The sequence below is a fragment of the Triplophysa dalaica genome, chromosome 13, assembly GCF_015846415.1.
Source record: "Triplophysa dalaica isolate WHDGS20190420 chromosome 13, ASM1584641v1, whole genome shotgun sequence".
Classification (NCBI taxonomy): domain Eukaryota; kingdom Metazoa; phylum Chordata; class Actinopteri; order Cypriniformes; family Nemacheilidae; genus Triplophysa; species Triplophysa dalaica.
The window spans coordinates 4,116,967-4,142,264 of NC_079554.1; the positions used below are offsets into that span (position 1 = coordinate 4,116,967).

At 36.8% G+C, this 25,298-nt stretch overlaps 1 protein-coding gene across 1 annotated transcript; it reads left to right on the top strand.

Moving 5' to 3' along the window:
- Positions 1 to 890: 890 nt before the first annotated feature.
- Positions 891 to 24,898, top strand: frk (fyn-related Src family tyrosine kinase). The gene is made up of 8 exons (XM_056764271.1): positions 891 to 1,470; positions 11,414 to 11,535; positions 14,258 to 14,421; positions 15,655 to 15,823; positions 16,277 to 16,435; positions 16,775 to 16,956; positions 22,288 to 22,465; positions 23,046 to 24,898. The coding sequence occupies exons 1-8, from the start codon at positions 1,109 to 1,111 to the stop codon at positions 23,252 to 23,254; spliced, it is 1,545 nt and encodes a 514-aa protein (XP_056620249.1). The 5' UTR covers positions 891 to 1,108; the 3' UTR covers positions 23,255 to 24,898.
- The last annotated feature ends 400 nt before the right edge of the window (positions 24,899 to 25,298 follow it).

A 25,298-nucleotide genomic window follows, 5' to 3' on the forward strand; every position in this document is an offset into this window, starting at 1 on the left:
AATGTATCCACTAAATTGAGTAAAGCTGTCTGACAAAAGTAGTGGAGGAGCTGTCTGACAAAAGTATGGAGACTTGAGTAATACAGCTGCACAGACTGGAATTACTTTGTACATTCATTAATTTGTAGAGTGTGTTATATATGAACATGCCAACTGTTGGTACATAAGTATAAGTACAGCCAAAAAGTACAGTGCGTGAAAGGATCTCACTTTTTAGAAGTTGTGAAAAAATGTTATATTTATGGTAGGTTTTTGTGTCTCTTTTGTACATATCTTATCTTGTATCTTTTAATTTATCCCCTCAGATTAGAAGTTAAACCATGAAAATATTATAAACAGTTTTATAATATTATAGAATATAAATATTCTATGAACATCCCTTCATAGGCACCACCTGAGAAATTCTGAGAAAATGTAACCGCATGATGAACCCAAAGATTATGGATGACAGCATGGTGGACCATTATCTTTGAAAAGCTTTATATTTTTTTATTGAAATCACTATATGATCTACAATACACATGTTTATTTGTTCACAGATGCTACTGTACTTCTACAGCATGTATTAATGTGTTTAATTTGTACAGAAATCATCAACTGCAGAAATTAACATACACACTAAGATTAATAAATGCTGTAAAAGTATTTCTTATTCATGTAAGATAATGCATTAACTAATGCAGGAAACTAATGCTATAGCATCATTTTAAACATCGCAAAAGTAAACATTTTAAGACTTACTCTAAAGGTGGACATTTCTGCAAAATGACTCCGTTTATAACGCGTTACACAATAATGCTGTAAATCTGATCTGCCTGGCTTGCCATACTTGTAGATAGGTGCCTTGACAGGTGTTGAAGATAAATAACGTGACCAGGAAACGCGAGTAGATACTTGACTGGAAACAATAAATCTGACGCTTGCTATCGTTTGCTTTTATTTTGAGCTCTTCATTTCACCCCTCCAACATTTTCGGAAACCTACACAATGGATAAAACATCAGCTTTTTTAACTTCCAGAAGTTAGCAAGATTAACATCACTAAATCATCAGTAAGGCGTGGTATTGATTTATTTGACTAAATCAGCATCTTTCAGCGGGGATTAACTATGGTGGATATCGGAGAGAGGATTATGTTATGCTGTCAGCACACTTTCTCTTGTTTTAGAGACACCGGGACTAACACCTCACCTACCACGAAAAAACGGGACATTGTTGTGATTACAAATGTTCATACAGAGCCCCCACCAAGGGTCCTTTCGCCGAAACCCAGCTCAGTTTACATTGCTCTGTACGACTACGCGGCTCGCACGGGGGAAGATTTGAGTTTTCACAAAGGTGATAAACTTAAGCCACTGATTAAAAAAGATGACTGGTGGTACGCAATAGGAATCACCGGGATTTCGGCGAACAAACAGGGCTACATCCCTTCTAATTACGTTGCGCCTGTGGAAAGTATCGACGCTGAACCGTGAGTGGCAGAATCTTTTAACTTGTTATGTAGATGTTAACGTTTCTTTCCAGTCGTCTAAACTTATAAAATACCCCAAACTGTGTTGTGACTAAAGCTAAGTCAAAAACGAAATAGATAGTATTATTGTCATTAAACACTGTATTCGACTTGAAAAGTAATGTAAGTATTCTGTCAGAATTTGTGGTAAGGCTGTGTTACAGAGTTGTATCAATTCCAGTAAAGCGCATTGATTTCAATGACTGAATGACAAATATCATTTTTAATTTCAATATTATATAGACCATGATACTGAATAATGAAAAGAAATTTGTTTTTTCTTTATTGGTTTATAGCGGAGAAATACTTCCCTGTGTGAGTTAGTGATTAGGTTGATTCAACAACCCCTGTTTTTCAATCACCCATAGCAAAAATCACAGGTTGGCCATCTCAGAAGTTTATACAGCTTTTTAAGCTCTTTTTTCTATTAATATTAAACAACTCCATATTTTTTGCAGCAACGAGAAGTAATTCATAGTTACAGCCTTGATTTACAGTTAGGGCCTACTGATTGGAAAATGTTTAAAAACACTTTCCAGCCAATCTCTGTTGTGGATCTTGTTCTTTACAGGAAAGCTGGTTAATGTTTACTTCGACAAGGAAGTGTTTGGTCTGTTAATAATCTTAAGGCCTTGTGCACTATGGGTAGGCTCACATAAATCAATAAAACAAACTTGCAAACAAATTTCCTATAGTGCAATTTTAGTTATTGGAACAGATAGTTGCCTAATCATTGTCACTGATGTCATTTCATACTCCAGGGCTATCTGAATTCTTACTGACAAATGGACTTTGCTTGGGCGGTGCATTGGCAATACTTCCAGTATTTCTGGTTTTGTCACCATCACCAACAACTATGTGACGTGCTTACAGTATGTGTGAGTTTTAAATGTGTCAACATGGTTCATACTTTACAAGACGTGACCGTTTACAGCATCAATAAGCAGAACATTTTCTGCTTATTGAAAAAGAAAAAAGTGCTACTGACATTTTGCTAACTGTAAAATACCTTAAAGTAAAAAAATAGATTTAACAAGATTAATCATATTAATCTCTATGATTAATGTCATTAATTGGGATATTAGAATGTATATCACTAATTCCCATTATTATATTTATTTGATCTAAAATGTTATAAGAGATTAGTTACACTGTAAACAATGCTTTGTTAAATTCAACAATGTTTTGTAGTAGAGGTGTAACGATAAACTCAGCTCATGATTCGGTACATATCTCGATGCTGGGTTCAGGATACGATACACATCTCGATATTTTGAACAAAATATTCAAATAACATTTATTTTCAAAATACTTACTATTTCAGTAACTTATTTTGTTGCGAATACAACTTAATAAATAATTTTAACATTTTAAGGCCTAACTGAAATTAGAATTAAGATCAGTATCAATTTTTAGAGCAAATTTTAGTTTTAATTAAGATTTAGTTTTAGTTTTAGTCTTTTGACTAAAATGCAATTTAGTTTTAGTCATCCTAATTTATCATAGCTTTAGTCTATCTTAATCTACATTATACTTAGTCTATTAAAATCTAAAAATGTTCCATACAAAGATTTAACTTTATCGACATAATTAACTTTACCTTGGAATTAAATAAGACCAGGTCATTACCTTTATTTTTCACAAAAGTTGAGTAACTTATGGATATGAATTGTTGTAACGGAGAATATTAAACCATGAACGAAATGTAGCAGTTCATTCAGTCTCATTTTGACTAAATTGACTCGTTCATTCAGTGAAGGGCGTTTTTTATTCAGTAAATTCAACCAATGAAACGCTCTCACAGAGCTCACTCTCAAGCGCTATTGGCTCCTGTCTCTTTGAAGCTACGCTGTCTTTGCTTGGTACTATGTAATGAATGAGAAAAATATAAAAAAAATACGTATTACATAACCTGTATTACATTTCTTCAATCATGCAAATCACATACTTTTTTATCATGTCATTCAATCTTTTGGTATACAGAACGACTCTGATTCGAACAGCGCTGGTTTCTTTTGGTTTACTTTAAGTGGCATATCACGTTATGCATCAGCTCACCTTTCAAGATAAATTAACATTCGCATTTAGAAACGTTTGTGCTGCGGTTTTTTAATGAGTTGCGGGGTGACTTGCCTACAGTCACGTTTCAAGTTTGCGAAGTATGTGAAGGAAAATATGACGCTTGTAAAGCACATGGAGACAGAGATTGTGTATTGTGCTTCCCTTTCTCCCAGAGTCTTCTCTCTATACCGCATATGTGAGATGAGTACACGTGACGCGCTGGCGCAGAGTACTGTGGGTAGCGTCTTGACCGCGGAACGAATAGAATTAAAGTGGCTATTCTAATGCTTAACATGGTCAACTTGTCAAAAAAACATTTTATACACCTCCGCAATCGTAGGTTTCGAAAAAGTATTGAATACCAGAACAATTAATTATTTAGGGCTTGACAATAACTTTCCAAAGTAACTAGCCAATCACCGTTTTCACTGGCCACCATTTTGTTGTTGGGAAAATATTGTTACACTTTAGGTGATTAGTGACTTTCAGATTGACAAGACAAATATATCAGCTGGTATATACTGTACTTCCTTGTACATCCACACATAGCCTGTGCAGAAGAATATGTCGATTTTAATTTGGGAACTTGTAAAGTAGTGGTGTCAAAAATATAGATATTTCGATACGTATCGATACTGAATAATCTGAAACGGTTCCAATACGCATGTCCATCGATACCAGATGGGCGTTCCGTCGCTCTCTCTCTTTTTCCGACAATGCGGTGACACACAGTTCACGTTAACGCAGTGACAACAGAGCCCCGCCTCCCCTCACAGACTTGACTCGTTTGCGGCAGTTAAAATGTGTTAATGTTAGAAAAGATGGCCAGTATAAAGTCTCAGTGATGCATCTGGCGCTTGGTGCACGCTCGTTTACGTTTCTCATGTTTAGCATAGCCCTCTATGTATGTGCTCTGATCAATACTTTTATCCACTCGTTTCATTCGCCCTGGTTAAATGTCGTTTATGTTATAACGTTGGCCAGTACTGAGTCTCGGCAACAGTTCTCATGTTTAATGCACGTATTTCTGTCATTATGTGACTCGTCAATGATTTCATCCACTCGTCTCATTCAGTCCGATTAAATTAATGTTTGAAATGATGCTGGTGCGGGTAAAGTCTCCGCAACAATCTCGCGTGCGATACACGTTTGTACTTCCGTGTTTACAATAACGCTCCATGTGTGCGCGCTGATGAATGGTTTCATCCACTCGTCTCATTCGCTCCTGTTCAACGTTGTGAAGAGAAAGATGGCCAATGCGAGTCTCTGCAACCGTTCTTGCGTTTCTGTTTTTGTGTATGCTGATCAATGATTTTATTTGAATAAAGGCAAATATATATTTTTAATTACAAATGTAGGCATTAATCAGCAATAAATGAGCAATGCATTTGTTCAAGTATTTATTAAAATCTTTAATCTCTTTATTAATCTCTTAAATATTTATGCAAAATCTGGTCCATTAATACTTAAAAATACAACTTTGGCTTTAATTGTAAATGTATTACTTAAATTTATATTAGATTAACAATTAGTAAATAATGTTAATATATACCTCATTGTCTAGTCTTGTTCAATTTAACGTTAAATAAAAGTAAACACTTAGGGCCTTATTGTTATTGGAGTTTTTTCTCTGTGGTATCGAAAATGGTATTGAATATCAATATTTTTAGGGTACTGAATAGTAGTTGAAAATTGCAGTATTGTGAAAACACTGTTGTAAAGTAAGTGTTTGTACCTGTTCACTCTAGTTTACTCACAGGGTCCCCATCCACGTGTATGTAGCCTCTATTGCCGCTCATCACGATCTCGTGGAGGGTAAGTCTCTTGGTATGCATAACCTGGTCACCGCTCTCCATACACTTTTTGGACTGAATGTGGACCTACAGGGCCTTGGTACAGCCCCTTTCGAGCCCCTCAGAGACACCAGTCTCCTCATCTGATGATGAAGACCGCGCTCTCGAGTGCGCTCGCCTCTATCAAGAGGGCAAGGGACCTCCAGGTATTCTTCGTGTCCCATGGGTGCATAGAATTCAGACGATAACTCTAAAGTTATCCTGAGACACTGGCCCGGTTACATACCCAAGGTTCCCACCACTCACTTCTGGGACCAGGTGGTGAACCTGCAGGTGCTCCCCTCTGGGGTGGAAGACCCAATCTCCAACGTGTTGTGTACAATACATGCACTGCGCCTTTATCTGGACCGCACGCAGAGCCTTAGAAGCTCTGAGCAGCTCTTTGTTTGTTTTGGGGGACAGCACCAGGGGAGAGCCGTCTCCAAAAAGAGATTGGCGCACTGAATTGTGGATGTCTTTGCTTTGGCAAACCAGCCCAGTATCGACTGTGCCCGCTGGCAGTGACAGCCCACTCCACTCGGGGTATGGCCTCCTCGTGTGCAATGGCTCAGGGTGCCCCTCTGGCAGACATTTATAATGCTGCAGGTTGGGCTACACCCAGTACTTTCGCAAGGTTTTACAACCTCCGAGTGAAACCAGTGTCACCCCATGTTTTAAACGCTACTGGCGTATAGGACTGGCATCTAGTTTTTTGGTAAACAGACTGGGCGGAGCGGTCTGTTGAAACCGAGCTCACTATTGGTAGAGTCACCCTGCTCAGGTGGACTCCTATACTAGGACTATTGCCCCATACGTAGTGACTCCCCTGCAGGGTCATCCCATATGTTGAATTCCTCACTCCTGATTCCCATGTTGGTTAATCTGTGATCTCCGCTCAGTTGGTTGTCCCACCTGGGCTCTGTCCCCCCTACTCGGGTTGACGCATCTTTTCACATGTTGTTCTCCCCACTGGTGAGACCATGTTAGTGTCTCCACATGTACCTCCCCTAGTGGTAGGATGTGGTCTCCGTAACTTACTCTTCAAGAGGAGAGCAGTGTTTCTCCAGTATTATGGCTCCAGACGGTGGCTCACTTCTTGAGGCGAACGCCTCCGTCCGTGATGACCGTCAGTACAGTCTTCTTGGTATGACCACTACTGATCCAACTGGAAGATTGTGACTCGCTAGTCTAGTCAGTGTCGGTCCGCTTGAGGTCGTGATACGGCTCAGTGCCGTGGTGTGCAAAGAGGGGTCCCCAGTCTGTCTCTCAACACAACGTCGAGAGTCCGACTAAAGGGGAATGTCTCGTTTACGATTGTAACCTCCGTTCCCTGATGGAGGGAACGAGACATTGTGTCTTCATGCCACAGCGCTTTGCCGACCCACTGCAGCAACCGGGAGGTACCTCTCAGGTTCCTCAGCCCAAAGGGTGAATGAATGACCGCCGTGTGCCATTCACCAAGCTCATTGGCGTTTTCAAATTCCTCTCGGAGATGATAGGTTCTCAAGATAAAACCCCAGTCTGTCTCTCAACATAATGTTTTCTTTACTGATTAATAGCCTCGCATGTTTTTTTGCTATTGCTCTTTAATCTTCTAATTTAATGTCAAATGCAATTACTGCAGACAGGTGTTGAAAAAGCTCTATCCAGCTTTAACAGATGTCCAAGTAAATATGTTGAGTAAGTGCTTTACATGCAACTCTTTTCACGCACATACTGAGCTCATCGAAAGAGAGTAAGAGACTGACTGTTTACAGTCCGTCTGAAAAGACAAACGTACTTGCTGTATATTATTTATTCAATGTGTGGATAAATGTAGTTATATGTGTGTGCTGTGCAAACAAAGCTTTTGCTTTTATGCATGCAGATTATGTCATTCCGCAGCTCTAGATTTCATCCATTAGTTTTTCTGAAGTCTCTACCGTTTTAGAATCACTCTCGATTCTCAATGCCTTGGAATCAAGGAATTGCTTATTTTTGGAATCGATTCCCAGCCCTTGAAAGCATATGTTTTACTCGACACACCCGTTACTATGAGTTCATTAACATTTGAACACGTTACAGTGTTTCATGTAGGAATATCTCTATAGCAATGCAACCAGAAGTTGTTGAAGGTGAAGATTAAACTTATTTTATTCAAAACTATCCTCCAACGGGCGTTTCGGTCACCATTTTATTTTTCAAGCTTGAGCCTTCTCGACCCATCACGCTCCTCCCGTGATGTCATGGAAACGACAGCTCTCAGTCAATGGTTAGCTGTGAAAAAGGAGCTTGACATAGGACGTTTTTTTTCATAAACGTTGAACTTTTATCAACCTCAAAAGATCTTCTGAGCTGCACAAAAAGACGCCGTCGCTGGCATTTGAAAACACCTCAGTTAAAAAAGCCTCAGTTAACTTTTGTTTATTTAAGTGTTTATTCAACAGGAACATTGCAGGATAACATTACAGATGCTCTTCATACAGACGTCTAGCCAATGGCTAATTTGCAGCCTCAATCCATGGTTAGGCTTTTGGAATACAGTAAAATAAAAACATAAGAAGTGTAAAAATAACAAGTACAGTAAACATAACAAAAATTGGAAAATGTGCTCAACCACTAATGTTCACTATCCTGCTTTTGTTTGAACCAATAAAAACATAAGGCTAATGCGTGCATTAATATCATTATTTGTGTCATTATAAAAGTTTAATTTTATCGGATCCAAATTCTATGAGTCGCATGTAATTTTTATTTCAGCATTCTAGTATTGGTTTATTTTAACACAGTAGGGTCTTTTGTCCAATATTTTCCCATGGGTCAAAAAGAACATGGCACTTTTTAGAGTGTTTTTATATTAGTGGTGGGCATAGATTTTTTTTTTTATTCTAGATTAATTCCAAGATTAATCTAGATTAATTCCAAGATTAATCTAGATTAATCTAGATTAAAATGGATCATTTGAATTCTGCCGAAGGCATTTAGAATATGTGTGCTACCCAAATAATGACTAAAAGTAAGTCTTTGAGAACGGGTTTCTCAAGCCAGGTGGCGCATTAGACCAGGGGCTCATCTCCTGTTTCCAAAATGCATCACAAACTGCTTGAGAAAGCTGTTCTACTATGATAATTGGTGATGAAAATTAAATTATGTTCAATAACATGAACTTGTGTTTACTTCCTCATTAGCTAAGGGATGTTTTGCGTTTAGGTGGTACATGAGACTGGAAGAGCTCCTACAGTACATTTACATTTAGTCATTTAGCAGACGCTTTTATCCAAAGCAACTTACAAAGAGTGAGGGAGCAACAAGCGATATGTCATACAGGAGCCATAATAAATTAGATCTCAATACAAAGTTACTGGTTTCAACTAAAGCTAGACCACTACCTGTTGAGAGAAAGTGTTTTTTTTTAAAACCAATTCCGCTAAAAAGCTCATCCCTTTAAAACTGAGGTGTGCTATGATTGGCCTGTTAACCAGTGCGTAGTGATTGGTCAAATCCTACTAGCGTGTGATAGAAATTTAACAATTGAATTGAATTTGGAACATCAGATTCCAAAGCAATTGTACTGACAGGTACGGCCACCTTACTTGTGTGTAAATCTGTCAAGTCTTAGTCAAATCATAACACACATTGATTTAGATTTGTGATGGTGTGGTTTCAGGCAGTTCCTGGTGAGCATTTGCTTTTAGATAGAATGTATCTTTTGTTTTCCGACACTTTTATTTTTGCAACTTTTAATGGGTAATTTATAACACACCAAAGAAACAGTAAAACACGTATTGGCCCCATATGACCCATTTGAAAAACAGGGCGCGCTGTTCGGAGTGAATGCACACAAGCGTTACATCTGTTAATCCGGCACATTGGTCTTAGAAGTGAAAGTTAACATAATACACACATCACATCTATAAAATTCAAATATGCTCTCTATGAGTGAATGCACAAAGGTGTTATGTATTTACAAAGTACATTTTTTTTTATAAGTGACAAGACACAGGACAAAAGCATCATATCTATAAAAACGATCTATCTACACAGCAAAATATGGAAACACAAAATAACTCTAAAGGAGTTAATTTTAACACTTTGAAAGTGTCCCATGGGGTCCACTCCCAATAGAGTTATTTTAACACTTTTGAAAGTGTTGGCACATTGACACTCTTAAATAGTTAAAAACTTACTCCCCATAGAGTTAAAAGACTAACTGCAGCCAACTCTAGCCAGTGTAAAATAATTGATGTAGGTTGTTACAAATAAGCTCACCCCAGTGTAATTTGTTAACTCCTGTGGCGTTTCATGAAGTGTAAATATGGTAAACAAAGACAATAACACTTAACTTGAAGAATTTTTTTTTTAATTGTGCTAATTTCAGCCAGAATGTAGAAATATGTAACATTTTTTTCAGTAAAAAAATTACAAAATGGAGAGTTGACGACAGCAATTTAAAAATGCATTCACAAAGCAGGAGTTGATATTAAACAAACTTGATCAATAGCACAATCACAAAACAGAGTATAATTATTACATTGCGAATCTTTATGAAGTAAATTCGTAGAGTTATTGTTTATGCTCCCATTAATTAACTTACATCTGGAGTCAACGGAACATTCATACGCTAACATTAACGATAAAAGACGATACTGACTGCAATATAAAACAACCCCTCATAGCGACCGAATTTTATTGATCAAAAAACATAATTAATAAACCATTAACGTTACTTTTAACTGAGAAAGAGATGATTCGGGCTGATGATTAAAGTTAGTGTCTCAGCGCGGTTGAATGCGAGCGAGGTGGGGGAGGGGTTCCTTATTTAACGCTCTAAGAGTTGACGACAGCAAGTTAAAAAATGCTTTCACAAAGCAGGAGTTGATATTAAACAAACTTGATCAATAGCAGAATCACAAAACGCTACCGTAATCTCACAGACTATAAGTATTAAAGTATATTGCGAATCTTTATAAGGTAAATTCGTCGAGTTATTGTTTATGCTGCAAATAATTAACTTGGAGTCAACGGAACATTAATACGCTAACAAGACGATACTGACTGCAAAAACAACCCATCATAGCGACTGAATGTTATTGATCAAAAAACATTCTTGATCATCGTCAACTTAACTGTTACGTATTATAGAGAAAAATATATTCGTAATGAACAGCACTAAATCAATGCCTCTTGCTAAGCACCTGTGTGCGGGGATTCTGTTATTAAATTTTTTTTATCATCACCATGATCATAAAACAGTAGAAAAATCCCACAAATTATAAACATAACAGTTATTTACAAATGTGTAATAAGTTTATATTACCACTTAAATTAATCGGTCTAAAGTCACCTGACCTTAAAGAAACTGACAATGCTAATACGTTAACGGTAAAGTTGATACTGACTGCAATTTAAAACAACCCCTCATAGCGATCGAATAAACGTTTACCTTAAAGCTGAATTCAACCATAACATGACTGGCAAGTCATATTGCAAAAATATTATTGACTCATCTTTTACAGACAGAGATGATCTCCGATTTAAACATATCATCAACGTGTGAACGTGGCTTTCTGCCTGTTAATCCAATTTATTTAACGCTCTTAAGAGTTTACAACTGCCAGTCACGGAGCACTGTAGGACTTATTTTTTTATTTAAGTTTCACACTCTGTTAAGACACCAACTCTTCATTTGATTCAACTAATTACAGTGTTGGGTTAACTTTAATTAGTGTTAAATTAACTCTAAACTCCTAAACTTTCCATCAACGCCATAATTTTAACTCTGCTGAATTTGCTGTGTATGAGTGAATGCACAAAGGCGACATTTCTTTACAACGTTCACATTGTTTATATAAGTGAATACACGGGACAGACGCGTCATGTGTTTTTTAAAACTGTAAACATGACCCATTATCAATCCAGCATTTTAGTAACATTCGTTTGAGAAGCATCCTGGTGTAAGTGACTTCACCTGATGTCTTCTGCACATTCTGTTGAGAAATAAAGCTAATCCACATGTTGTTCTTGTTCTGCAGATGGTATTTCCCAGAAACAAAGCGCTTGGATGCAGAGAAGCTGTTGACGGATGATCACAATCAGAATGGAGCGTTTCTCATTAGAAACTGTGAAAGCCAGGCAGGGGAACTCTCACTCTCAGGTATATTATCCTATTTAATGTTAGCAGCAAAAAGGTTGTGGATCGGATTATAAGGGAACATTTGCATTTAGCAGATGCTTTCATCCAAAGCATTTTACAAATGAGGTGAACAATGGAAGCAATTTGAACACAATAAGCACAGCAAAAAGCATAAGTGCAATAAAAGTGGTCTCATATTGTCCACCACAGTATACAAAACTAGTATATATTGTTTTGATAGAAAGAGTAGAAAAGAGATAGAAATCTGATCTGATTGGTCAGTTGCAGTTGAATCTGATCGGAACACATGCTAATGGAAAAATATCTTGCATACTTGAAATGCATCCTAAACTGACATAGATAAATGTATAAAAAACAAATTTCTGCCTTCAGTTTCTTATTTCACATAATTGTTTTTATTCACAATGCTAACCTGTTTAAGTATGTTTTGTTTTTGTTTATAATTAATTTATATAGCACAAATAAAGGCGGGGTAACCAATTTCCGAATTGCGTTTAAGACAACTGAGTCGGGCCGAGGACCAAAACAACCTTGTAGCCAATCAGCAGTTAGGTGCACTGTGCACAGGACGGACATTAGCCAAGCCGAGCACTGACGAAGGCGAAAGATGGGGGTAGGGGTGTGTTTGTTTTGGTGATTTGAACATCAACAATGGCTATGGGAAATCGGACACCCTGCCTTTAAACACAACGTGAAGTTGATCCTGTACTGTACTGTACTGTATAGAGGCATACTTTACAAAAGCAAAAGACCATAGAATAGAAAACAATAAAACAATCACATACACAGCATACAACACGTTTTCACACACGACTATTGAAATAAGCATCTGACTAGGATCAGCCCCAGGCCCGAACGCCACCTCCAATAAATGTAGTAAAAAGTATGTGTAACTATACTGCTTTGAGAGACAAGGTTGAGGTTTCACTTGCAGTGTGATCATAAACCATAAATAGGTGGAAGGGTCAAAACATTGCTCTCGAACTGCGGCGAGGTTCGCATGAATATTAAAGCAACACGGACCCTAGTGCGCACAGGATGAGGAAGGAATAGTGAACTGTAGGGATGTGCACATCGATGCTGCAGTATCGATATATCGATACTCAAAAGATGCTATTTAGGTATCAATATTTTCAAAAAGTATCGATATCTGGTTAATAACATTAATAGTTTCAGCGTAACTAAATGTTGTTAGCTCTGTGCATGCCGACCAGTGACACTATGTTATGAAAGTACTAGCTCTCGCGACAGTTTGACGTCACACACGGATCGTTCTCCGGCTGGGCAGCGTGGTCAGATGGACGTGCTATTCAGCTCCGTAACGTACACATACACAACACACATGCATTGCACACTTCCGCATTAAACAGAGGAGAGAATTGCAAGATGGCTTAGAGGAAGCGTAAAAGTTAAGTTAATGTATGCACAGTTTATATTGTTTGTAATTTTATTAATTGTATTAAGATTTTTGTTAGTTAATCAATATTTTTTCCTTCAAAACACAGTATATTACAGTACAAACAAAATGTTAAACCTTAAGAAAAATGGCCTGTTTAAAAATAAGACGGCAGTGAAAATATGCAATTTTTTTGTTGGTGGTATTTTTGTTTATTTTATTAAGATTTATGTTATTTAATCAATATTTTTGTAAGAAGGTTGTTAAAACATTGTATTTATTTGTTTAAATTACTTTTTTAGTAAATTTGCTAATAATAGCCAGTACAAGTATGTAATTTCTCTTTAATTGTAATTATATTTTTATTTAAAAAAAATATATAAAAAAATGATCTCCATCATCGGTATCTGTATCGATAAAATTTCAAGAAAAAGTATCGGTATCGCATCAAAAAAAGGAGGTATCGCCCATCCCTAGTGAACTGCAGAATCAAGTTGAGTGTGAAACCAAACCAACACATTGGGGAGCGCCATCGCGCTGGGAACAATTGCACACTCTAAAAATGGCTGGGTTATTTTTAACCCATACCGCTGGGTTGAGTCCGTTGGGTTGTTTTGTTGGGTTATTTTTCCACATGTTAAACACTTTTGGGGTAGTTTTAGTTTAAGGTGTTGGGTTAAACCCGCTGGGTTAATGTGCTGGGTTGTTTCTGCCACTGGGTTATTTGAAGAGTCTCGAGCACTTACCACCCTGAAGACGTTGAGTGTAATTCGCAACTTTCATTTTCAAGTTTTTTACGTTTTAATTGAATATTTATTGAAATAAGCATAATAATTTGTAACGTTTTGCAAGGCAACAGTGTGTTAACTAACATTAGTGATGTAATTTAGACGACCAGCAACTGTTACCTCAGATCACAATTACAGATAAATTGACCTCGCATAGTCCTACGTAGATGCACGAAAATGCGAATTAATAAAATTTTAGTGAACCCCATCACATGTAAGCTAAGTTTATGAACTTTAGTGAGAATTTAATATTACTTAATATTATTACAGGCTTATTAATTTCTGAGTTGCTGTGGTTGTTCAAGTTGTTTACGCATTCAATTCGTGGCCACATCAAAAATATATCTATATATATATAACTCGACAAGATGACCTTGTGACCACCTCATAACTATAACTACTCAACTATGTTGCTTAGCATTGACTTCTGTGGTTATACAGGAGTGGTATTCACTAGAAGTAATTATATGATAAGTCATATAAAGTTATTATTAATCATGACTGATTGTACTGAATGGATATGCTCTCTGTATTGCAGTGTTGGACAGTGGAAAGGTGAAGCATTATAAGATCAAAAAGTTGGATGCTGGTGGCTACTTTGTATCAAAGACTCGAACTTTTTCAACTCTGAGAGAATTAGTGGATCACTACTCCACGTGTGATGATGGCCTTTGCGTGCGTCTAGGAGAACCCTGCAGAAAAGTATGTAATATTTATGAATGTTATTAATTCTTTGTGTTAAAGGTTGGGGCTTTCTTTCATTTGAGAAGCATGCAGTTCCCTTTCCCCATCCAGTATTTATCTAACCTATATATGTAAACCTGAGCTTTCCTGTGGCTCAGTGGTTAGAATATGTCATGGGTTTGATCCCAAGGGATTGCACATAGTCAGAAACAAAAATAAATGTATAATACAATGCAATGTAAGTGGCTTTGGATAATAGCGCTTAAATGTAAATGTATGTCTGTTTATATTATATACATATGAATTGAAGAGGTCAGATGCAAAACCCTCTACGACTGTCAAAAGTGAGACTATGATGTTGAGTGAATGCTCTCCACACGTAGTATACATTACTCAAATAATTTTGCTTCAAAACCAACTAAATACCACTCACTGTCTGGTCTGAAATTTCTGGTATTCCTGAAAGTAAATGTAGGAGCCTGAAAAATGCTCATTTAAACAAAATGTTGACGGTGTTTTGCATCCCAACTTCTAATATTCTTCATTATTTTACCGTGCGAAATCATTTTTACAGTGTATGAAAACTGTATGTTAATGTTGTTAACCCAAATGTTAATATAAAATTTTCTTAGACTGAACTTTCTATTTTTCACCTGAAAATGATCTACCAAGTCTACTTTACAAAAATTAGATATGCTTTAACTCATTGTGCATCCCTAAAACAAACGTAACTGTTTAAACTTATCAGCTCATGAGTAAAGCCATCAAGAACTCAGAAGAATGTTTTCGATAGGAAGGAAATCAAAAATGTGCAGTGTTGGGGGTCCTCGGGGACCAGGATTTGGATAATCACTTTTTTTTCCTGCCATAGGTTTTCAATGAGAAACAAGAGGGGAGTCTGCATGAAACATTCTTTCTTAAAATCAAATTTTTGGCTATCCAGTAGGTTGTTCTGTGAGAAATAAGCAGATACTTGGATAAACACCACCCTTTCTAGAGCCTTTGAAAAAATTATATGAGTGAGATTGGTCTATAGTTGCTGACCGCTGAGGGGGCAAGTGATGTTTTCATGAACATTGTGGTAATCAGAGCCTGTATGAATAAGGTGGGGATGGTAAATCATAGAGGGGAGAAGAAGGTTAAGAATAATTATCAGGTGTTTGAAGTGTTTTGTTTCAAATGTAAGTGACATTGTCTCCAGAGATGTTTAATTTTTTTGTGTGTGTGTGTGTGTGTGTGTGTGCCTATTAGACAGTGGTTCCAGAGACCCATGGTCTTTCATACAACACAGTGGATCAATGGGAGATCCCACGTACCTCTGTGAAATTATTGAGGAAGTTGGGAGCAGGGCAGTTTGGGGAAGTTTTTGAAGGAATATGGAATGACACAACAGCTGTTGCTATCAAAACACTCAAAAACGGTACGGTGCTTTTCTTCACCTGGAAGTAGGGCTTTAATCCGTATGGATGAAATATTTGATCTGATTGATTTTGAACTCCATATACCTGTCAATTTTGTCCCAGCCCTAAATGCTTTTGTAAGATTAAGAAGGATTTCAATATTATTTTGACCCAAAGCACACTCCAAATATATCAAACATACAAGATTTCATAGTTTTGCTCCTATAGTGTGTGAAGAGCCTCCAAAACCGCACAAAACACATTCTTTCACAAACAAGAGCTGCTGGTTCGTTTCTTTCCACAAACTTGACGGGTTTGAACAATAAACAAAGACATACACACATTTTGACCGTTTTTAACTTTTTAATTATTATTTTGCTCATAATATATATTCTGTGATTATAGATGCAAAATTAAAATAGTCTTCCAAGCGGCCTTTGACTTTTTGTGGTCATACTATGTCTGTGTGATAGGAACAATGGATCCAAAGGACTTCCTGCTAGAAGCTCAGATTATGAAGAAACTCCGCCACCCTAGACTGATCCAGCTGTACGCCGTCTGCACTATGGAGGAGCCCATCTACATCATTACAGAGCTCATGAGCAATGGAAGCCTCCTAGAATATCTCCAGAGTAAAACAAACAAATATATGGCATACATTATTTTACTATAAAAACCTTATTTTCGATAGCACTTTTAACAATTGTGCCTTGTTACAACGCTTTTCAGTAAATACAGTAAAAACAGTAGAGACATTAGGAAAAAATCTCCTCATTTTCTCAACCCCATGCCATATCACAGGGATATTAAGAGTTACTTTGCAAAGACAGATATATTTTTAACAATTATTTTTTTATTGTGCATTTCAATTAATATCAAAGTGCAGTTCCATTTTTTCAGTAAGCTATAACTCAAAAATCCATGCGCGGCATGCCCATAGACATCATTACATTCCCTTTTCTTTTATATAGAAGACAAAGGCAGCCGTCTTCATCTTTCTGATCAGATAAGCATGGGAGCACAAGTGGCTGCTGGCATGGCGTACCTTGAGTTGCAGAACTACATTCACAGAGATCTTGCTGCACGGAATGTTCTAGTGGGAGATAATAATATGTGCAAGGTGGCTGACTTTGGATTGGCACGTGTTATTTTGGTAAGCAATATTTCTGTTTTGTTTATTTTTAAGAATACATTTACTGTTAACCCCTCGGTTCGACTAGCAAACAGCTTTCTTCGTTATGTGGAATGAAAACAGATAATAATGGGAAAATGTTATTGTTTACACACAAGGCTTACATTTAAATCTTGCAAAGTTAGGGTGTTCATGCATGGGTGGCACCAAGTCAAGTCAACATTATTTATATAGCGCTTTTTACAATTTTCATTGTGACTGCTGTACATAAAAAATATTGACTATAAGCAAACCATTTAAAGCACAGATCTAAGATAAGGGAGAGAGAAACACAGGTCAAATATTAAACAGACTATATAGTAAAACTTTAAAGGTCTCATGATCTGTGCTTGTTTATTGTTTTATACTGTTGTATGAGGTGTACTTATGATGTTTGTGTGATTTTTATATTCAAAAACATAAAAATCAATAAGTAATAGGATATTTTCTACACGGGTTTTGAGGCCAGCTCTGCAAACACTCGGTTTTAATGGGCATGCCACATTGAAGACTTTATAAGTAAACGCCCACCGCTTTGTTTGGATAGCAGTTTGTGTAGTTGGAGCCTTCTGTGAATTTGTGTGAAACAGTTTTCTCATGGCATCAGTATTATCTGGAGACCTCCTGTGATTTATAAATGACCTCCAAACATCAGTATTTCATGTGACGCAATCGCAGGGCATGATTTTACTCAAATTTACCGACTTATTTCCCGGATGTGATGGCAAGGCTTTGCATGTAGTTTGTAAAGCCTACACTTGTATTGCGCTTAATGATAAATGACCGTACCTGTCTGCATTTGAGACCATCTTTTCGGACAAAAGATCACCGCGACCGCAGGTCTCAACTGTTACCAGAGTTTCCATGGTAAATAAACAAACGGGAGGCTCACAGTAACTTTGTGATATCACCCAGCACCCGAAATAATACCAAAACGCTTCAAAACAGCCAACATTATTCGCAAATGGTGGATAAAACCTTGAAAAATTATATATATGAGCCCGGCAAATCACAGAGATGGCGATTCAAACAGGCTTAAGATCACAGACAACCTCTGCAAGTATTACAAATGACTAGAGGTCCCCAGGTAATACTATTCTCGTGTGAATAGTGCTCAGGGCACATCAAGCGATCTCTAACAAAGCACAGTGACGCATAGTAAAAAAACTGTTTTACTCACAGAAGATTGCTTCGCCATTCCTATCGGATCAAATATTGACGGCACAGCACTGCTTTTTAATTTTAAACTCTCCACAAATCCAGTGTCGATCTCTGCCTTGTTGACGAAGGAATCCTCGGAGAAATGAAACAAACAAATGCTCCATGTTTTTCCCACATGAGCTTGAACGTCTTTAAAAAAAAACGTTCCTAATATCAGAATCCGAAGGAAGGTTATGCAGTGACTGTACTCTTCCACAACCAGGATAGCACAATATTTAGCTATCTTTAACAGCATGTTTGTTTGTTCCTTGCTCGCTCTACCTGGTTCCATGCCAATTCAGAATTGTCATGCACGAACCAGTGGTCGGGGCTTTCTATGGAGGCGGTGTTCAACCTATCATTGTTATCATAGATAGGTGCAATCCAGAACCTGGCGTTCGCTGGGCCTGGTGTCAATAACAGATCTCAGAAACAAGGGCGTTTTCAGTTCTAACACTTACATGATGTTCGCATGAATACGATTCCCTCTTATAAAACAAAATCTCATTAAAATTGTGATTTTAATACATCACTCCTTTAAAATAAATAAAGCGGTGGCGAGGAACCCAAATGGAGAAAAAAACCTCAGTAGAACCCAGGCCCAACCAAGGGATTCCAGTTCCCCTCTGGCAAAAGCTGCAGCCTCTGCACAAGCTCAACAGTGCTTGAACAACTAGGCTTAATAAAATAAAAATAAAATACATTTAGTAATAAGGTAAATTATGGGTTTAAGATAATCATTAATAATCCAGCAGCACCACTACTCTTTAATTTGTGTGGCAAATTTTAAAACTTCAAAATGTATTAAGGTTTTGGCTATCAATACACCTTTAAACTGAATAGCATGTGGCACAACTATGCAAGGAGACCATAAGTCAAGTAAATATAAATAAAGAGTAAAGAATCTGTTTTCTAGGCTATGGTGAAGTGTGCAGTTGCGTTTAATCAGGTGAATGGTTTGCCCATGGTTTATTACAGGTTGATGTTAAGTTCCCACCACACAGCTTGTAGTTTCGTACAGCAGATTGTGCTTTGACTATAGGCATACATATAACATTTATTTATGCATTTGTTTTTTATACTGTATCTTAATTGCACCGCGTCGCATCTAGAATTCACATCACGGGTATTGCGCACCGGCGGACGTAATTTCTGCATGAGAGAGCTGAAGTTCAGGGTCGGCTCCATTTTGTACTATTTTTTTATTCTGTATTGCTTTAAAAACACGTGGCCTTTGAATGTTTAGTAAATAAACTCCCTGTAAATTCCGGTGTGTGACGTGGTCAGCGTGAGACAGGCACAAGGACCGTGAGAAATACGGAGGTGCTCAACAGGGCTGACCGAAAGGTTCAAATGAAAACGTATTTTAGACATGGTCAGAGGGGGCCGGTGCAGCACTGACTGTGGAATTAAATTCTAGAATAAGACAGACTGTTTCGCGTTTTGATTTAATTTTGATTGCGTCAGTGGGTTTATTTCATTACTTGATCAGGATATTGCAAATACAAACGATGCATAAATTTCCCGCTGTATTAAAGCTAGATTTACGGGGATGATATAAAGAATGCGCAACTCCGCACTAAAATTCAAACCCCGCTTAAGCCCTGGCAAAAAAAAGATACAGCATCCCCTACTCATAATACGTTCCCGCACCTATGCCTGTGTTCAAATTAACGAAAGACATTCATTGCTAGATGGCATTTAAACTGATTTTACATGTATACCTGTCGGGATGTTGTTCTTAAATACTTTTTGTGCATGAGAATATGTACACCTATCATTTGTCTATAAAACATACAATCCACTTTTGGAATTGTGCTATCCTAGGCACTACTAAAAGTCCAGAGTTTTTCGATCTTAAGGAGGTGATTGATCGTAGCCTTTTAAAAGCTCTGTTAAATCTGTAGGAGCTAAACTGTTTAAGACTTTATACATGCGTAGCAGTATTTTGTAGTCAAAACTGAATTTAACTGGTAACCAGTGTAAAGATGTGAAAATTGGTGTTCTTAGGTCAAACATGTATGACCTGGTAAGATCTCTAGCTACCTGTGAATGCTTTGCTTGATTTTAGTTTAAAACTTGATTTAATTTGTTTAATTTCTTAATTGACACCTCAACCAACAAGCAGGAGGTCTCAGAAACTTCTGAGTTCACAGCTTGATGAGTTCTGGGAGCATGAGAAAGCTCTTTGCAAGGCAGATTCTCATAATTAAGGTATTACGTGAACGCAACTAAATGCATGCTCATAGAAAACAAATCATTGGGAAGTCATGTGTAACCGCAAATGTCATGATAAACATCCCAACTAACCGTAATATTTGATTGTTATGTAACTGCGACGTAATCTGACAACCCAAAAAAATTATTGGATTTGTAACCAAAACGTTACTTTGTGTTATTGTTAAGTTGTGACTGTACCAATCGGTAGTGACTAGGTAGGTAGTTTCTCAAATGATGCATTGTACTATGGTGGTGTTGTTCGGAATCCCCCCCCCCCCCTGTTTGATTGATACGCATGCAGTGTTTTAAGGAATTCTGTCCTGTATGACGAAACGAAATTCAAACAAACCCTACCAAAGTGTATCTGCCACAGAAAAAGTCTGTCATATGTCCATCTTGGTTTTGTCCTTTGCTCATGTTTTAGAAGGAACACAAGAACAGAAACATTCAAATGAGTGACTTTTTTGTTTTTTTAAGCCCTGGCCAGAAACCTTTAATTTGTCTATATATAGTTTGGCATTGACATTCAGTTTGTCCCAGTTAAGCACATGTTCTTGCTAATTTCCTTCTTTATATAATTCTTCCTCCATCAAGATTTAAATGCTTTAAAGAGCAGGTTCCCTGCGATCCCATTTTTCAACCTTTAGTAAGTGTGAAATGTTGCTGTTTGAGAATTAATAAAACCTGCAAAATGATAAAGCTCAAAGTTCAATGCCAAGCGAGATATTGTCTTTAACAGAATTCACTTTTCAAGGACTCCTTTTAAAGAATGGCTGGATCGGACTACAGCCCTCTTCTTCCCGGGTACATGATGTCACTATTCCGAGTGATTTTAATAACCTCCGCCCATAAGGAATACGCAAAAGGTCTTCCATAGAGAAGAGGAAGAGCCGCTGGAGTGGTGTTTGGTTATCAGAGATCGTAAACATTTGACTGAGCTACGCGCTAAACTACTTTAACTTTCATCACAGTCCTATAGCTGGTTATAAGAATTCAGCTACACACATTCTAAGATAACGCATGGTCAAATAACAGCTTCATGAGTTCTAACATCGCCTGTGAAAGCTGTTCCGTGTAATACACTGATATTGTGTGTGTGTGCGGTTACCTCTTAAACACTTCTATGAAACATCCTTTGAAGACATTCTTGCAAATGTCTCCTTGTCAATCTGCTTGTTTTATTATCCAACTCTGGTCCAATATAAAAAGGCAAAACTAACGCTTCTGTTAATAGTTTTAATTAATATAACCGGTCTGACGCCATTCTGTCCGGTGTCATTTCCCTCGCCATAGTAGGAAAGAAATGTGTGATCTCTTACAAAGATTGACATTTGCAGATGCACTAGCAGACCTCCATTACACTTTGATCGATTTGCATGTTTTAACTGATGAAGTTGACGGCATTGTTACTGTTTATTGCTCCAAGCCAAAGTTAATGAATAAATGGCACTGAGAGGCAGATATGGTATGGGTGGGACATTTTCACACACACTCTATGTGAGGTACCAATCACGACAGACTGGGTCAGCTTTACCAATCAGAGCATTTCAGAAGGAGGGACTTTATAACGACCGGAAGAAATCCAGTTCTTTAATGAGAAGAGGGACAGCGGTGAACAATAGACTTGAAATATGTAAAATATAAAGCGTTTTTTTTATTAGAAACATGAACATCCATTGTTAAACATAATCAAAGCCTCAAAAAAGTAAAAGACTGGCTCCTTTAAGCAAACAAAACATATTCTAGAGGTGGCTACCAAAACAATTCCACAGTAGATTGTGATCCTTCTATCGCAGAACCCCCTGGCGTGACACAGCTTCATATTTTCTGTTTGCAAAGATGTTGTGTAAATAAATACAAAAAAATAATTCTTGAATGCATATGCTTTTTTAGATGGAAAGTGAGAACAGTGATGAAAACATTTATGAGGCCAAAGCTGGAACCAAGTTTCCAGTGAAATGGACTGCACCTGAGGCCATTCAGGATAGCAAATTTACCATTAAATCTGATGTCTGGTCTTTTGGTATTTTGCTGTATGAAATTTTCACTTTTGGACAAATGCCTTACCCAGGTATGTCATTGATGTTTTAGGAATGATACTTTTTATTTCTAATTGAGGATTGAAACACTAACTATAGTATAATTAAAATGTACTAACATAGCATATATGCTTTTATCAGGATGTAAAATAAGTCTGTGAATCAACCTGCATATGTCATGAAACATGTCATGTAATGTTAAAGGGTAAGTTTGACTTGTATGACTTTCTATCTTCTGCAGAACATAACAAGAGATATTTTGAAGAATGTTTGTAACCGAACAACGACAGTACCATTTGACCTTTCATTGGTTTTGTGCCCATACAATAGAAGTGAATAGGTACTGCTGTTGTTTGGTCACCAACACTCTTCAATATGTTCTTGTGTTGTGCAAAAGTTGGAAAGTCATACTGGTTTAAAAATAACAAGGGTAAATGATGACAGAATTTAAATACTTTAGGTAATCTATCCCTTTAATTTAATTTCAGGAAGATTTGTCCAATAATAGCTTTAGATTGTTAGATATTTAGAAAAATATCACCATGAGAACAATTTGAAAAGACTATAGCTACTTTCGCACACTAACATTGATTTTTACTTTTTTATCAACAGCTATGACAAACAATCAGGTGATAAAAAAATTGTCCACTGGCTACAGGATGCCATGCCCCGTTAACTGCCCAAATTATTTGTATGAGATCATGACCGAATGCTGGAAGGAGGTCCCAGCGGAAAGACCCACCTTTGAAACACTGCAATGGAAACTGGAGGACTTTTTTGAAGTAGATGTCAGCTCTTACGATGACGCTAACCGCTACTAAGGGAATCACACTTGAAATGTTTAGATTAAAATTTAAACTAAACTATAAAGATGTTTAATGGAACAATAATTCCGTTCTAGCATGTAAACTACATCGTTAAACTACATAAGTTAAATCGAATATGTATTCTGAACTATTCCTTTTAATTTTTGATTTAGCATGCTTAACTGTTTTTAATGCTGTGAAACTCAGCTGTGATCATATCATTACAGATGAATGTAAGGAATGTATTGGGCAGATACTATTGAAGAGTCACGTATGGAAACTAGTAGAAGCGCAGCCTGATTAACCTGCTTTAAGCAGATAAATAATGAGTCACACTTCACCTCAGAATGACAGTAGACCTAAAGACTGAACTGAAATTTGCTATGAAAACTATGATTATCAGATCATTCTGATAGAGCTTTATTTACTATTTTACTCATTTTACTAATTACAGACTTCAAAATTTAGAATGTTTTTTCTATAAAAAGAAAAAGCATGTGAATTTTAAGCATAAACAAGTGAATATATTTTTTTTTGCTGTGCTAACTGTGCCGATTCTGATGAATGTAAAAATGTATTTTAAAACCTTGTGGCCCGGTTTCACAGACACAGTTTAGCTTAAGCGAGGACTATGCCTTCTTTGAATGTAGATATTTATGTCACTTTTATATGCACAGTACTGTGTGCATCTCGAAACAAAACAATGGCACAGATATATTTTAAGACATTTCTGGGCAAGTTATAATTAATTAAGACAGGTCAAACATTCACAAACATTCAGCCCTTAGCCTTGTCTTTGAAACCGGGCCTGTATGTAAAATGTACTGTTTAAAGTGACGGCTGTCCAAAAATCTAAAAATCTGTAGTTATTTACAAACACAAAAGATTTTCTGAAGATATTGGTAACAGAACAATGACGGAACCCATTCACTTCTATTGTATAGAAACAAAACCAATAGGCACTGCCGTTTTTCAGTTACCAACATTTTTCTAAATATGTTGTTCTGCAGAAGAAAGTCATGCAGGTGTGAAATGATGACAGAATTTTCATTTTTGGATGAACTATTAGGTTAACACCGTGTTTACAATGGACTCAACAAATGGCTTGTTCTAATGGGATTGTCGCACTGCACCACCTCCGGTGTGGACAAAATTTTAAATTATAATGGGTTCTAATTCGTTCTCTTGTAGAGTCGCAATCGCGCCACATCCGGTGTAGACACGGTGTAAGGGTTTATATTCCTCCCCTAGGCAAAATGAATTGTACAAGTTTCCCCTTCATTTATAAAACTTTGTAATTCAGTTTCTTTTTAGACTTTAATATGTTAAAGAAATAGTATCGAATTAATGCTAATGTGTTGTACCAGGCAATAATATTAACACTTGTTGATGAAATGCATACGGATGTGAGGATCAATATGTTTTAGCTTGCAACTATTCTGTTAAAACTAATAAGTTGGTTGACATTTGTATATGCCATGATTGTGGACTTTTTCAGGGGCAAATTATTTACATGCATCAAACACAGAATACAACTCTGCTGAGATTGAAGTCAATTGAATGACAAACTACACCAGTTCATTTTTTACTGATTATTAAGTGTTATTTACTGCAACTTGCACTCTTTATGGTGAAAAAAATATATATTTTTTTCTTAAATGTTTGTGGCGTGTCTCCATACTACATAAAATATAAATATATAGTTTAATATCTGTCACTATGGAAACCTTTTACAGATGGTTTCAAAGCAACAATGCACACTTCTGTGGCCCAAACTTAACTTCGGCGTATAGCATGTATAGCTAATCTTTTTTGGGTTGCCATTAGAACAGCAATTACTTGACTTAAATGAAATGCGACAAAGTTACACAACCCATTTAACATACTGTTTATTTAATAAAATAGCATACAATAAAATTAAATAATAATTATAAAAAAGAATATTGATATAAAGCCAGACTGATAAACAAACACCGACCGGAAGTTCAACTTTATTTGTATAGCACCATTAAGAACAACAATTGTTGACCAAGATGCTGAAAAAAATATCTAAAACCTT

Excerpts from the sequence above, each read along its gene's own strand:
- frk (XM_056764271.1), top strand. The coding sequence starts at position 1,109 with ATGGTGGATATCGGAGAGAGGATTATGTTATGCTGTCAGCACACTTTC. Across the intron at positions 1,471-11,413 it reads GAAAGTATCGACGCTGAACC|ATGGTATTTCCCAGAAACAA; the intron begins GTGAGTGGCAGA and ends CTTGTTCTGCAG. Across the intron at positions 15,824-16,276 it reads TATCAAAACACTCAAAAACG|GAACAATGGATCCAAAGGAC; the intron begins GTACGGTGCTTT and ends TCTGTGTGATAG.